Here is a 15,695-nt window from a genome sequence, read left to right as displayed (position 1 = left end):
TAGGGGTACAGTGCACCCAGAGACAGGACCTGGACACCAGAGAGCCTCAGGGATGTCTGCTGGCCTTCATAAATTGTGTGTATGTGAGTGACACCCAGCATGGCTGCAGGTGAAAGAAATGAGAGTTACATCTTGCAGACAATGCCAAGCTCTGCTTTATTTTCATCAGTTTGATCAGTACAAAAGCAGACAGCATCAGTTTCACTTTTTATTCTTTTTCAATTTAATTACTTTACAAAATACAAAATATACTGTCATTTATTTTGGAACATTAGGATTTTTTCTTTTTTTCTGCTTTGTCTTTTTCATACAGTACATAAATCTCAGCTTTTCAGCATAAGACCAGCAAAGAAAAGCAGCATGTGCACTTGCTGGGAAAGCAAAGCAGCCACTTCTCAGCTCCAACGTCCAGTGCATGATCCCAAGCTGCTGCCCCCACTCCCTGTGCCTGGTAGAACATCCCCCCTTGTGCAGAGGGCATGAAGGCAACTGCTGCATTCAGGCTCCCCTGTGCCTTGGACCCCCAGGCTTGCAGGAACTGCCCACCCCCACGTGCAGGGCCTGGCCCCACTGAGCCCACGGGCACTGCTCCCAGGGCACTGCAAGCAGCCTTTCATGGCTGCAGCCCAGAGCAGGAGCTGTACCAAAGGCCCCTGCACAGGCAGGATTCCCCCACCCTGTCTGCTTACATCAGATCTGGTAATTAAAGGGAAATTAAATACAGATTTTTTCCTACCCTCTGCAGTGAAAGGCTGCATGGGGTTTCTGAGAGGTGAGCAGGAAGGAGAGGCTGCAAGAGTTTGGGGTTCCCAGCCCTACCTCAGCCTGTTTGGTGTGTGTCTGAGGCCAAAAGTGCTATTTCACTTAGAGAGCAAATGATACATAAATAACTTATTAAATAAAAAAGTCCTAAAGATTTGAGTTTCCTCCCCAGGCTGGCCAGCACAGCTGTTCTAAGTGGCCAGGGATGAGAGACAGACCTTGATCCAAGCTGGGCAGCTTCTGCACCAGGAGCATCTCTGCTCTCTTGGCAGTTCCAGAAATTGGGGTTAGTGTTGTGTAGGTATCTGGAGGGAATCTGGGCTCCTTTGGAGTCCATACAAAGGGGAGAAAGTGGTAAAATGCTCAGACTTGTTCAAGCCACTTGAGGCACTAATAAAGTGGTGCTGTGCCAGCCCCTCATAAGCAGCCCTGAACTGGAGCAGGGCAGTGAGGCTGTGGCCCTCCCCTGTGTGCCCCTGCAGGGTTGGTGGCTTGCTGAAGCTTAGCCCAGAGGAACCAAACTAAAATTCTGCCCTGAGCACAGAGGAGGAAATGAGGCTCCTCCTGCCTGTGTGCAGTGCTCCCTCTGAACTCACCCTTTGGCTGCCCAACCAGCAGGAGCCAACCAGGCAGTGCCAGGCTCACTGCAAGGGAGCTGCAGGTGTTCCCTGGGCACTGGGGCACCAAGACCCAGATCCCAGCAGCAGGAGGAGCTGCTGGCATGCCTGGGTGGTGGGACCAGGTGAACACATCAAGCAAATTGAGGTGATCACCCACCTTTTAATTCTAATGGAAACAAGGGGGGAATGGGTTATGTAAGGAGTTAACAGTAAGGGAATGAGACAGGCTCTTCCACAGGCAGGAACAGAGCTTCTGAAGCTGCATCCTCCTGTGAGTTACTGCCTGGCATCCTCCTCTTCTGCCTCTCCAAGAGCCACGGTTGTCCTGGTGCTTGGGTCAGCAGGAGAAGTGTCCCCTCTGTCACTGCCACCCCCAGCTGCTGCAGAGGCAGTGTGGAGGAGGATGCACTGGCAGGAAACGTGACTGCCACTGTGCTAAAATGAACACCCTGCTCCTCAGCTTCATGTCCCACAAGCCCCAAAGTCAAGCCTGGAGCCCACAACACAGGGGAGGGATAACAATGCCCAGCCACAGCCAGCAGGGACAGGGGACACAACCCTGCTGGCTGTGCCAGCATAGTCCTGGGCTGGAAAGAGGCACCACCCTGTGCATCTCCAGGCATTAACCTGGGCACTTGGATCCACTTCTCACACTTATCAACAGCCATTTGATTGACAGGATTATTTTTAGCAGCAGTTGCAGGAGGATTTTGGGTGAGAGGTGAGGGCAGCCCTGGATCCAGCACAACCAGAAGAACCCAGAAGAGACTGCCCTGGGATGCTGATTTTGTGCCATGGTGTCACTGGAGCAGTTTGCAATTGGAGAACAAATAAAGACCTGAAGGAAGGAAGCACTGGCACGTGGGGCTGGCAGGGATCTGGGTAGGTGGGGTTTGGGGGAGAATAAGGACATGATTCATGTTTAATTCCATGATACAACTAAAAAAATGGCTGAGGTCATTGAGCTGGACCAGACAGTTCCTAATGGGTGAAGGAGAAATGGGGTGCTCCTCCTGCAGAGCCACCTCCTTCATACTCTGAACCTCCTGACTGACACACAGCACCAGGAAAAACAGAGGTTTGCTCCCAGGAAGGAAATGTTAAAACTCGGGGATTTCTTTAAGAGCAGCCCTGGTTCAGTAGCCTGTCTGTCTGTCCTGCTGTAGGGGAACAGCCCATGCCCCAGGGCTGAGCCCTGGTGGGAAGGGTCCTGCTCTCTGTGCAGGTTGGCCCTGCCTCGAAGCAATGTCCCACAGTTGTAAGAGCACCACCAGCTCTTCAGGTAATTTCAGTGATCTCAAAGATTCAACCCCATCCAAGGCTGGAATTATTAAAAGTAATTGCAAGAAACAGCTGCAAGAAAGGCTTTTTTTTTTTCTCCTTTGCTCTACATATAGGAACCCCTGGCTCCTTCTTTCAATGGCCCACATGGCAAACACTTCTGCTTTTGCCACTGACCACAAATCCACAGAGAAGACTGCTGCTTTCCTTCAGCAGAAGGGATTCCCTTTACATTCCCTTCCAGCTGATGGCAATGGCTCTGTGCAGGTAGCCGGGACTCAGAGGATGAGGGAGCTCTGTTTACTGGGGCTCTCTCCCCTGTGACCTGGCCCAGAGCAGCATCCTACTAGCCTGAGCCTGGGGCTGCTTCAGCCTTTCAGCTGGAAATGGGGCTGAACTCCTCTTTTGGGGCCCAAAGGAGCAGTAATGCTCACAGCAGCCAACCTGGCATTTTGTGCTTCAAGCAGCATTCCCACAAGGACCAGGGAATCAGGTACCTGTAAAATGTTTCTCAAGTAACAAACAAGCAAGTAGGACTCCACAAGCTTATTCCTGTAATTACAGAAAGCTGATTTAAATCCTCAGGATGCTGAAACAGAAGCAGAAAGCCAGCCAGAGCAGGGGGACTCTAAACTGCTTCCTATGGCATCTTCCCATGGGAGCTGTGCAACAGACACTGCCTCTGCCACAGCCACACAAGCAGGGAAGAAGCAACCAACCCCTGAAAAATGAAGGCTGAAAGGAGCCCTGGTTTTGGCATAATCTTTTAGGTTGGGAGGACCCTGGTAAAACCACTGGGTCTGCCTAGAGAGGGACATGGCACCTGGTCAGCTCTCCTATGGTACAGGCAGAGGACAGGGTCATGCCCCTGCTCTGCTCTCAAACATATTTCAAAATTTCAGTGATGCCTGATGAGCATCCCTGTCCATGTCTGCTCCATAATCCACCCACAGTTCATTTACAGATATTTGCAGAACGCTAAAAATGGATGAAAACAAAACCCCAAGGGAGCCCAGGGCACTAAACAGCTGTTTTGCAACTGTCCTGCTCCACACAGCTGGGACTGCTCTGGGCTGGCTGTGGCCATACTGGAGCTGTGCAGGCAGGGGAGGAGCTGCCATCCCTCTGCCACTGCCTTCACCTTGGCCACAAAACGTGGGCACTCTCAGCTGGGAGGAGGTGCCAGGGGTTTGTGCTCCTTGTGGCCAGGCCCTCTGCAAACTCAGAGCATGCAGAAGCACAGGTCATGCTATTCCATGTAAGCTGCAATAATGAGGTTATTTGTTAATTCATTCCCAGGCTTTGAACCTGAAATGACCAGTGCTGTCCAGAGAGACCAAGAAAGGATCTTGGCTTATATATGTTCCAAAGAGGTACTGAACCTAAAATTCTTACCCTAAAATGAGAATGTGCTTTGACACACACTTCATCCATTTCCCCTTCTTATAACAGGGGCTGTGCACTGCTCTGTGCTCAGCAGAGCATCTGCAGAGGCTGTTACTGCTGCAGCCAGGATCTGCTGATCAGCATCCAGGGCACGCTCACACTGCAGAACCCCTTTCTTCCCTTCACCTTTGCTAACTGGGGCTGGTAGTCCAACCCAGCTGTGCTTCATAAGGATTAAATAAAGGAGGCCAAGGACAGCAGAGTAACTCAAAATTATCTTCACAGTCAAGCTTTCCCTTCCAGGGAGCCTGGGAAGGTCCCACAGCCTTGCTGAGGGTGTGCAGACTGTTTCCACACCAGTTCAGTGCTGCCAGGATGCCTGAGGGATATTGCTGGCCCCTGACACATGGCAGGGTGCAGACAGACAGACAGACAGACAGACAGATGCACTCATGGGGAGAAGGTTTGGAAATCTGGAGGCAGGTTTGCACATTTCAGCCAATGTAAATACACCCCAGAGCATGCTACAGTGTGTAAATACTATTGGCAAAGGATTACTGGGTTTTACTCTCCTGCAGATAATAAAAGTTTAATCCAATCCAGTGTTTGCAGGCAGGACTGGAACAGGTAAGTGAGATGCCTTAATCTGCTTACTGGAGGTGTCCACAAGAGTCAAAGTAACAGAGAGAGAAGAAATCCTCATCAGAAAATGACTTCTTGTCCTTAACAGAATGCTGCTGGGGGACACCTTCTTTCAGGAATTAGCAGCAATGCTCAGCCTGAGGCCAAACAAAGAATTTCTCCCTCTGCATTAACAGAAAATACCAATTATCCAGTGCTGAGAGGAACACTTGTGCTCAGTGAACAGTGACTGAACCAAAGCAGGACCCAGCACCTCCTATTGACTTTGCTGACCTCTAAATTAAGGAGTTTGGATGACCTGGTGCTCTTGAACAGTTGTGTGGGTGTATGGATGGGGAAAACCACAAGGATGGGAGGAACTCCTCTGGGTTCCATCATTACCTCAAAACACACAGTGGTGCTTGGGAGCCTTCCCCAATGGACAGAGCCCCCCCAAGTACTGGGGGCTTAGAGGGGTCATGCTGCCCACCCTTGCTGGGATGGTGTGACTGGGACAAAAGCATCCTCTGGGATACTGGGCTGAGCATGGAGGCTGGGCAGGGTGGAGTGATCTGTTTCAGTCAAAAAGGAGAAAGAAAATGCTTTGGTGTTCACAACAACAAGCAGAACTCCAGTATCTTCAAATGTGCACAGCTAAAAATGAACATATTAATTATTTTGCAGCACTCCACCTATCCCTGTTCTTCCCCTGCCTTTCCCATGCCTGTCACTAGGAGGGATCTCTGCAGTCCTCTGCCACAGAATGGATGTGTGGGAGAATGCCAAGTCAGACCTAGATGCCTTCTGGAACAGAGGAGCCTGGGCTGACCCCGTGGCTGCTGCAGGTCAGCATGGCCTGAAGCCCTGGCCCTTCTGCAGCCAGGCAGTCACAGCAACACCATCTCCACCAGGGATGGGGCCCCTCTGTAAGAAGAAGAATTCAAGCTTTGTATAGCAAGGCTGAGAAAAGACAGAAAATCTCTTCTCAGAGGCAGGCTCTGATCGAGCACGTGCAATTCAGCCTTTTATGTCCCAGACAGCTTCCCAACCTTCCCAGGATGTCAGAGTCAACCACCAAACCCTCAACTCACAGACACACTGAGAGACTTGTGGGGCAGCCAGTGGGAGATGTGTCAGGAGCTCATGCCTGAAGGCAGCAAATCCTGCAAGAGATGCTGTGGCAGAGCTCTGAGCAGAGCTGCTCCCTGCCTTGCCTCTCTCAGGGTCTGGACATTCCTTAAAGCATCAAGAGCACCAGGGAAATAACTGGATGCTCAGGCTGGAGCCTGAGTAACCTCCTCTGCCACAAACTCCCTTATGCTGCACTGCCTTATTTCCTCTCTCTCTGGCAGGACAAAACATCATGCTTCAGAAAAATTAAACCTGATACACTTCTGGTGGATGCTTTGATTGGCTGAAGCCATCAGGACCTCCCAGCAGAACCTAGAAGTCCCCACACCCAAATCTGCATGGCACATCTTAAAAAGTAAATCCCTGCTCAGTGTCACGTGCTAGCCCAAAGCAGGACCTGACACCAACAAGCTCTTGGTGAGAGAGGAGATTGACTCATCTCTGACCAGCAGCCTGTGCCCTGGGAATGGTAACAGAGAACTTGGACTTTAAAACACATTTCAGAGCAGCAGCATGATGAGTATGCTTTATAAATGGCATTGTCATTGGGTGAGTCTTACTACTTATGTCACCCACTGCAGGTGCCACATATTGCCATTAAAGCCTCCCCACGTGAGAGGCTGACACATGCCAACTAAAGCACAGCATTGCAGAAACTCCAAACAATGCCTGGAAAGAAACCAAAGGCTGCACAAACCTGTGCAAGGGTGTATTTGGGGGAACAGCCTGAAAAATGAGCAGCTTCCAAGTGCCCAAAGGTCAGTGGCAAGGCAGCACCCCTCAGCCCCCACCCCCCTTTCCTGAAACAGGAGAGCAGGATGTTACCCCCATGGACCTAACTGCACTCCTGGTCAGCAGAAATCTCCAGTGGTGAGATGCAAAGACCACACACTTCCAGTGACTGGGTTCAAGCAGCCTCTTCTGCTTTTAACCCTCCAACACTTCCATTTAAAAATTAGCCACTGATTTCACCTCCTGACAGGCCAACACATGTGAATTCCCCAACAACTACCAGAGCCCTGCACCAGCCATGGGCTGCCACTGCAGACAAATCCACCAGGAAATCAAATCTTGCACCTGCCCCAGGTCTGGCAGAGGTGCTGGGGAAGGGCACCAGGGAGCAGCTCAGAGGGAGTGCTGCTGCCCAGCCCAGGCCAGCCCAGAGCCCTGGCTGCAGGAGACCTGGAGGAGCTCCTGCCTTGCCAGGGGAAGGCAGGCAGTGCTCTGTGCCTGCAGGAGCTGGAACCCCTCTGGAAAGCCCAGCCAGGCTCTGGGCAGGCACTGTGCAAACAGACCAGCCCTGCTTAACAGGCTGAGGCAATTTAGGGCAGCAGCTAAAACATACAGAAAGAAAAGGAGTGGATTCCCTACAGTCTCTGTGCTTGAGGCACCAAATTGGAGAGGAAGAGAATTTTTGGAATTTTCTGAAGCAGGGAGGGAAATCCAGTGCTGCTCCCAGCAAGCAGAGGAGCCCCAGATTTGCTTCAGGTCGACTCCACTGCTGCTCTTCACTAAACATATGGAGAGAAAAAGCAAGAGTGGAACTAATATTCATATTGGCCATTACTTGAATTAAAAATACATGGTGAATAAGTGTGTGTATACAGTACTCATACAGAGATGCCCACACAAGGGTGTGTGCCCAGAGGACACACAAATACACTGTTTATGTGTGTGAATCTATATGGCTTGAGTGCCCACACCATGTACAGACAAACATGGGTATTTATAGGTGTGCAGTAGAGACACACTAGGGATTTCTATGGAAACACTTAAGATGTGTGTGTGTGTATATATATATATATATATATATATATATATATGCACACTTGCTTAGTAGAAAGGAATTTGTAGTCAAATTCTAACTGGGCTGAGGGAGAAAGACAAAACCCTGTTTAATAACACAACTTGGAAAGGTTGAGGCTTCTAAGAAAAGAAAGGCCTTGGAGGAAGAAAGAGGATGCATGAGGGCCATGCTCTCCTCCCCTGCCTACCCCTTCCTGCAGGGCTGGAAACACTTCTGCCTTTTGCTGTCTGGTGAATTTTTGTGCAAGGAGAGGAGGGAGGGCACAGGAAGGGCCCTGCAGCATTGAGGCAATGCCTCATTACAGCAGCCATGGCCAGGTGGAACTGCCCAGAGAGTGAGCAGGGATGCTGAGGGCAACCCTGGCAGCTGCAGGTAATCCAGGCAGCCAGCCCAAGGCTGCCCCACTGAGCCATGTTCCTCCTTTATCCCCACAGTACTGAACAGCAAAATGTCAGGGATACTCAGATGTATTATCATTAGGAAAAAAAAGAAAAGACTCTTCCTGCAAAAAAAGGAAAAGACTCTTCAGCTTCTTCCCCACCCCAAAGGCTGGGTGCTGAGAGAGTGGGAGCTGTGGAGCAGCTTTAAGAGCTAAGAGCTCCCATATTTTGGGTTCACTAAGCACTGGGGTGTCAATAGTGTTGGTGGGATTATTATTACTATGAAAATATTTCACAAAGCCCCCACAGAGCCCTTCCTGCAGTGCAGGTCTCACATGCAGCACTGCTGTGCAAGCTTGCACTGGCTTGATCCTGGCTTCAGGCTGGTGCAGGGACAGGTTCCATCAATGATGGCCACATCTGGAGTATCTCAGTTCCCACCAGAAAAATTATGAAAGGGATACTAAAGGGAAAACATCAAGTTATCTGAAACAATTTTCTTGGATGTCAGGACAAAACAATAAAAGGAAATAGGAAGGTGAAGCCAAGGATGGTGGCAGCATCAGAGTTCCTCAATGGCATTTTACATCCTGTGAATTTTTCAGGCCAACTTCCCCATGGTGGAACATCAACATTCCTTTGGAAGGTTTGAAATACCACAGAGCTTTCTACAGATTTCACAAATATAAAGCCGATTCCCTTGGGAAAAAAAAATTAAATTTCAGCCTCTAAAATAGCCTGAGTGCAATGTTAGAAAATTAAACTCTTTTTTTTTTTTCCTTTCATTTAAGGCTTAGTAAAGTTGTTGCTTGTTTCAAGTTAATTCCTTCCTATCCATGCTGAAGTCCTTTGGAAGCAGCACTGGCACAGGCACAGCCACACTCAGGACTCTCTGATGCCAAAAGTGGCATTTCCCAAAGGCTGACAAAACCCCAGAGCAGAAGGAAGACCTGTCCTGATGACTCTGGCAGGGTGGCACCATCCCTGCACACAGCAAAAGCTCAGGCTCAACTCAGCTGAGCAGAAACCTTGGTTGGCAACTCAGCATCCCCTCCCTCCCTCCAGCCAGGCTGCCAATCTGCCATCCCAAGGAGAAACCCTCTGACAACATCTGGGGTGAGAAGGCACCACTGGCCTTGCTGCCCACTCCAGCCCAGCTCAGTGCCCACAGCACTGGGCAGAGCCACAGCAAACATCTCCAGATGCCCCCAGCACTGCACTGACAGCCTGTGCCTGTGTCCTTGTGGCAGGAGACCAAAGCATCTTTCCAAACAAACATCCAGAGATGCACAGTGTCACATCTAGAATAAACCTTTAGTCCAGAAATCTGGAGTGAATATAAACATATCACGGGACAATTCTGAAAACCAGTGCAAAGGAACAGCTGGACATCCTTTTGGTAAAGCACTGAGTGTGTGCCTCAGTGCCCCTCAGCAGGGATGCTCCAGCTCCAGTAGGGCCAACCAAGGAAAGTCAGCCATGCTTTTTCCAATGGGTGCTCTGACTCCTTGTCTAGATGGCACATAACATCCCACTGGTGAAAAATCAGATTTGAAACTCAGAGTTTGAATCCAGCAGCCCCAGAAAGCATAACTGCTTGGCCCAACAGTACTGTGAATGCAGAACTAATCACCAGCTGTGTCTGTGTGTTTGCTTGTCCTACACACCAGTAAAACCATGCCCATGGCATGATCCCAGGTGTTAGCTTTGCTCACTGCCTCCAGATTAGTGCAAAACCCTGGCTCACAGCTGGATATGGCACAGCCTCAGGGAAATCCTGCCAGAGGCTGTCTCTGAAGCATGGCTGGAAAGCCCTCAGGAAAACAGCAAGATCTGCAAATTCTTTATGTCAAGCCTGAGGTGGAAGAAGGTAAGAAATGCAAGATAAGCTGGGGCTGGTAATCACAGCAGCAAGGTCCTCTGCAGACAGCTTCTCCTCTCACCAGCCCTTGGTGCATGGCCACAGTGGGGCAGAGTGCTGGCACCCACACCTTGGGTAACACTTCTCTCCCAGCACTGCTCTCTGCTGTCCTCCACAGGGCTGGCAGTGGCCAGGGCACAACCAGGACACAGGTGCCACTGTGGGCCATGGTGCCAGGCTCCTGCTGGCCCTCCCCCATGGTACAAGCCAGAAGAAAACACACTACTGCTTCCCCATCATCTTCTGTGCAAGACCAGCTGCCAGCAGCTTTGAGGCATTTTCAGCACCACTCTACCTTCCCCAGTCAGCAGCAATTTCCACTGTGGGATGAAAAACTGCAGGAGGGTCCCCACAAGACCCAGGCACCCTCCTGGCCCTGGCAGAGGCAGCCAGCAGTGGCTCTTGGCCAAGGTGGCCTGGATGTGCAAGAGCAGCTACCCAGGGACCCTGGGCAATCCTTTATTTCCCTGTGAGTGCACACTGGATGGGAAAAAGGGGACAGGAGTAAAGAGGCCTTCCTCTTGCTGGCCCTGAGGAACAAGGGCTGGGGAATACTCAGAGCAGTGAGGGAGTGACTGGAAAAAACTGACCCAAAGCAGCCAAGTTTGAATGCAGACACAAGTCTGGGTGATGCCACCTGCCAGAGCTGGGCTCCCCCTGCCCAGGCTTTTCAGAGCAGCCAGGCTTGGACTGCAGGGAGAAAGAAAAAGGGGAAATGTCAAACAATTGGATATTTTCCTCTTTTTCAACACCACACTGATCTGTCAGGGGAAACAGAACCCTTTGCATCCTATCTCAGTGATGGACAGCCCTCAGAAGTCTGATGCAAGGAGACAAGCCAGTACTCTGCCACGTCTTTTCTGTTTAATTCCATATTTCACTTTGTTTCTGCTTTTCAGGGCTCTCTGAGGCAGCACTCTGTCCATCTGCTCTTGGCCCATCCCACTGCTCTCACAGTGTGCCCAGGGCCATCCGTTCTGGGTGTCCCTGGGTGTCCCCAGGCAGCTCCTTCCACACTGAGCACAGCCAGGGTTCACTTCACCTTGGAGCTGAACATCAGGAAACCATACAAACTCCCTTTCCTCCTGCCCCTCATTCATAAATTTAATAAAATAACAATAATAATAATAATAATAATAATAACAATAATAATAATAATAATTAAAACAAAGGCTTATTGGAGCTGTTTCTGCTCAACTTTCCACAGTCTCTTTTCATGTCACTCTCTGTAATCAGATTTTTCAAGAAATACTGTGAGAAAAAAAGAATAATAATAATAATAATTATTATTATTAGAATAATAAAAAGCATCTGGAACCAGCTCAGAAGATTTCTAATGCTTTTCAGCTTGACTGACTTGGAGTGCATTGACCACACCATTTATATTTTCTTCAGGTACCTGCAAGAAAACAAAAAGAAAGGTCACGTTCCAGCAAAAGGGGTGACAAGGAAAAGAGAGGCAGGAGACAAAGCCAGACCAGTCCCAAGGAGGCAGACAGACAGTTTGCTGGTTTTTGCTTACACCCAAAGTTCACTGAGAAAGGGCTGCAGGTACAAGGACATCTCTGTTCATCCCTGTACCCCCAGAGCAAACCCAGATGCTGTTGGAAGGTGGGTGCTGGTGGGAAGCCAACTATGCTGGGGCTTCTCCTTCCCTCTGCTCTTCCCTTCCACTTGCATGCCAGGAGCTGACTCAGGCAAGGAGCCTGTGCTGATGGATTTGTGTGGCTGCCTGAGGGCTCCAAGAGGCTCTTGGGGCACCCTAAGGTTTGGGACCTGCAGGTGGGGATGGGAAGGCCATGGTGGGTGACAGGAGAACACACCCATCAAAGAGAAAGAGCTACCAGTCTGTTTGAGGTGCTTTCTTATCCAGCCTTGTGAGGAGATTTAACCATAGAAGTCTCTGTTATTAATGATGTCTTTTCATGTTTACTGCCAGAAAAACCTCTTGTAACAGAAGATGCAAAATATCTCAGAGTGACTGTCATTGGCAGAAAAGAACATCAAAAGTAAAGTTACATCTGGCAGAAAAAAGTGTCTGAACTCTACATAAACTCCAAGACACTGGCAACTCTTGAAAAGTGGAAAGAGGACTGAGGAAAAAACAATTTATCCCTAAGTTGCTGCAAGAAGCCAGTATAATTCATATCAAGTAAATTGAAGAAGGAACTGTCTCCTCTACAAGGTATTTAAGGCCAAGAGTACAATACTTGGATTTACTGGACACTCTCAAGAGCTCAGACAGTGGAAATACAACTGGTTGTGTCTTTCTGTGAGGCTTTTAGCAAAACTGAGGAAAAAGCCCATGAGAAATAACAAGGAAAATGTTCAATTCTCCAATAGGAAGATGGAATAACAGCAGTCAACTCTGAAGATGTGTGAACAAAAGTCATTTGGAAAGGAAGAAAATAATCTTCAAACCAGCATACAGCAAACTCTTCTGGTTTAGAAGGCAAGCCCCAGGACACCTCCCCACAGGGAACAGGACTTTGAGGCAGGACTCTCCACTGCCTCCCCTTTGTTATTTTTCCCAGTCCACTGAACAAACACTGAGGTGCAAGAGGCTCTTTGACTCTCTCCCTCTACATAAGACAATGAGATAAAACATAGTTGTCAATGTTTTTAACCACAGCCAGCCCCAGTGGTGCTCAGTGGCTCTGTCTGATTCCTCAGCACTGGCCAGAAGCAGGAGGAGGCAGCTCTGGCCAGCTGGCTTTGACCTGCACAGACCCATCTCCTCCATGAAACACAGTGCTCCTTCACTCCCTGCAAAATGCCTGACCCCCTTAACAGCACAGAAACTGTATCAATCACCCCACAAACGTTTTGGCAGGGTTTTCTCCAGGACAGATGTGCAAACAGTTTTGATTTGTAGGACCCATCCTAGTTTGCCAGCAGTGGAGGAGCCCTCCCCCTCCCTGCCCCCTGGAAAGGACCCCTGCCCAAGGCAGCTGGTGCACTGTGCTCCCTTCTCAGGTAGAGTGCAGATCAAAGCACTGACCAGGAAGGAAGAAGCAAAGCTCCAAATTACATCCCAGACATAGCTCCAGCCTCTTCAGAAGCAAAATGCTGGTGAAAGAGAGCAAGACACCTGTGAACATGAGGCAGCAAGAGCAGAGTACCTGGAAAGGCAACTCTTCTTCCTTGCTCTCTCTAGAGGGAGCTGGTAACCGTGATTCTCTCCAGCCTGGCCCTGCATCACCCAGGGGACATGCCAGAGACCTGGAGATTCCCATCTCAACATTGTCTCCCAAAGGGATTTTGTCTCTAGCACGAGTCCTGATTACCAGGGTAAACATATGCAGGTACAGCATGGCAGGAAGACCTGAGTATTACAGCCAGGTCAAATAAAAATGAAGTAGCAAAAGACACCTTAAGATGGACAAGAGAAAAAAAGATCAAAGGGAACAGCTGAAAGGTACATTTTTACACAGTACTCTAAATTGCTGACAACAGGTACTGAACTACCTTAATTAAAGGGAGAATTTAGAGAAAGGGTTCAAGATACATTTAGTCCTCGAGGAATGTCTCTAGAAGTCAAAGTATCTGGGTGGCAAAGTTAAGGAAAACATGACAAAATCGAGGTCAGGTCTTGGCCAACAAATCCACCCTGGAGCAACAAGCATCCAGCCCAGCCAGCACACCCAGAGCAAAGTCAGGCAAAAAATGACTGAACCTTCAAAGGATGGAAGGGTTTGACAACTGGAACAGTACTGTCCAGGTAAAAAGGCTTTTAAAACCATACATAAAGAAAACAGTTAGTAGCAAAGAAAAACACTGCTTTGAGTAAGGAAGACCTGCAGACCTGCATGCCCCCCTAGCAGCCTGCCAGCTGCTGGGAGCAGGGTCTGTGGGGCTGGAGGCAGCACGATGAGCACTCTGAGAAGGTGGAGCTGCCTGCAGAGTCATGCAATTGTCTGGTGTAAGTTTTCAGCTACAGATCCATTTTAGCTGATAGGGCTGAGCTCTCCAGATATGGCTTGACATGTAGAAGCACTCAGCAAGGTGTGCTCTGCACAGAAAGTGCACACCTGGGGCCACACAATGGGCAGAAATGTGAGGCAAAGCTAACAGTATTGATTTTTAAATGGTGTTTTATTAGCTTATCTTATCAGCACAGTTAATATTAAAAAATATAAGACAAACAGATATAACACTCTGACCTTTGCTATCTGAAATAATATTTACTTTTACTCTTTACACACATGACCCATCAGCTGTGAATGGTTCACACCAACAGTGAAAAAACAAAATCATTATAAAAGCCCCAAACCTGCTTTAATCTCACTAGAGCTTTTAGAGGTCAAAGGTAGGACCTGAAGAGTGAATTTGCAAGTGATGGAAAGAGAAGTATGATGCAAAAAAGGACACATTTAAGAAAAAAATGAATAGTGTAAAGCAGCTGACTTCCTCCTTCAGGACTGGAGAAATGGGTTCCAAGAAAAATGCCATCCCATTTGTGGCTACAGGGATTGCATTTTCCCTTTCTAGGGAAATTCTCATTTTTGAGGGTGTCTTCTCTACAAAGGAAGAGCAGAGGTAGGCTCAGAAAGTAAAATATCCATCAGTACAAAAAACAAAGAGAACTCTCCAAGGATGGCAAGACTCTTGTGTTGATGACTGTGCTGCAGCTGCTTATGGGCATTCATGAGAACAAACATGGGAACAACCTTATCTGCTTCAAAATCACCTTCTCCTGCTGTGCTGGCAATTACTGCTTGTTTATCACAAACCAGGAAGATGCAGGGACAGCAGAGCTAATAGATGGGTCTCAGAAAGCAAAGGTTAGGACAATGCAGACACCAAGAGATGAAGGCAGGGGTCTGCTACTGATAGACTGTTCAAAAAGTTCCCAACACACAAAGGCACCTGTGATGACCCAGCCTTAAGGGGAAGGAAGCACCTAAGGAAGCACCTTCCCCTTGAGGGTGGGCTGTCACAGCACTGAACTGAGGGTCTGCAGCCTGCAGCTACTCTTGGAAGCAAATGGAAGGGTTTGTGCCTGTTTCTAATAGAAGATACAGGTGCAGTGGAAGAAGGTGCTCAGGGAGGGTGTGAAGTTCCACCACTGCAGGTAAGGACTGAGAACAAAACTCAGTGACACAGCTTTGCCTTGGCTAGGGCTGGGCTTGGTTCAGGAGCCTCTCAGGCAGGGCAGGGACAGCCAGGAGGCTGAAGACAGGAATTTTCTGGGCTCCACTGGAGCAAAGGCACTCCAACGAGCTATCCAGATGAGAAGTGACATTCTCATGAGGTTTTCTCCTAAGGAAAAGACCTTCCCTACTCCAGAGAAGCTGGATTCATACTCACCAAGGCGTGATCAAACTTAAAAGTACTGATGTAGTAGGCTGGGATGTCGGCTGCGGCCAAAGGCTCAGAAATCTGAGCGACAATTCCACATTCATCTGTGGGAGATAAAACATCAAACATTGTCTGCAGGGCCTTGCAAAAGTCCCAGGGCTCACCAGCTCCATGCCTACATATGGAGAAGTTTGTCTTCATAAACTCCAATCAGAAGGAATCTCTGCAATTAAATGCATTTTTTCTCACAGAATCAAGTTTTTGGGCCACAACAATACATTGCACATTTAGTTTTATCACCTTCTTCTTGCTATAGAAAAACACACATTCTCCAAAGGCACAAAACCATTAGAACTGGAATGATTTAGAGGTCCAAAGAAAGGCACTGAACCATGTTCAACAAGAAAGCACAAAGCTCAATCCCATATATCCTTAACATCCATTTTTCTCTGTTACTGAACACTTGGCCCTGCAACTCTGAAAGA

At 48.7% G+C, this 15,695-nt stretch overlaps 1 protein-coding gene across 3 annotated transcripts in view; it reads right to left on the bottom strand.

The window, feature by feature from the left end:
- Window positions 1-137: 137 nt before the first annotated feature.
- The window catches only part of CASTOR2 (cytosolic arginine sensor for mTORC1 subunit 2), a 127,854-nt gene continuing 112,296 nt past the window's right edge, over window positions 138-15,695 (bottom strand). For all 3 annotated transcript variants that reach the window (XM_059866336.1, XM_059866337.1, XM_059866338.1), the window contains 2 exons: window positions 15,220-15,314; window positions 138-11,308 (listed from right to left, as the gene is read on the bottom strand). In XM_059866336.1, coding sequence (XP_059722319.1) covers window positions 11,243-11,308; window positions 15,220-15,314 — 161 coding nt within the window. In that variant the 3' untranslated portion in view covers window positions 138-11,242. The remainder of the gene's footprint in view (window positions 11,309-15,219; window positions 15,315-15,695) is intronic.

Source organism: Haemorhous mexicanus, chromosome 22 (assembly GCF_027477595.1).
Source record: "Haemorhous mexicanus isolate bHaeMex1 chromosome 22, bHaeMex1.pri, whole genome shotgun sequence".
NCBI classification, from domain to species: Eukaryota; Metazoa; Chordata; class Aves; order Passeriformes; family Fringillidae; genus Haemorhous; species Haemorhous mexicanus.
This window is presented reverse-complemented; position numbering and strand designations above follow the sequence as displayed.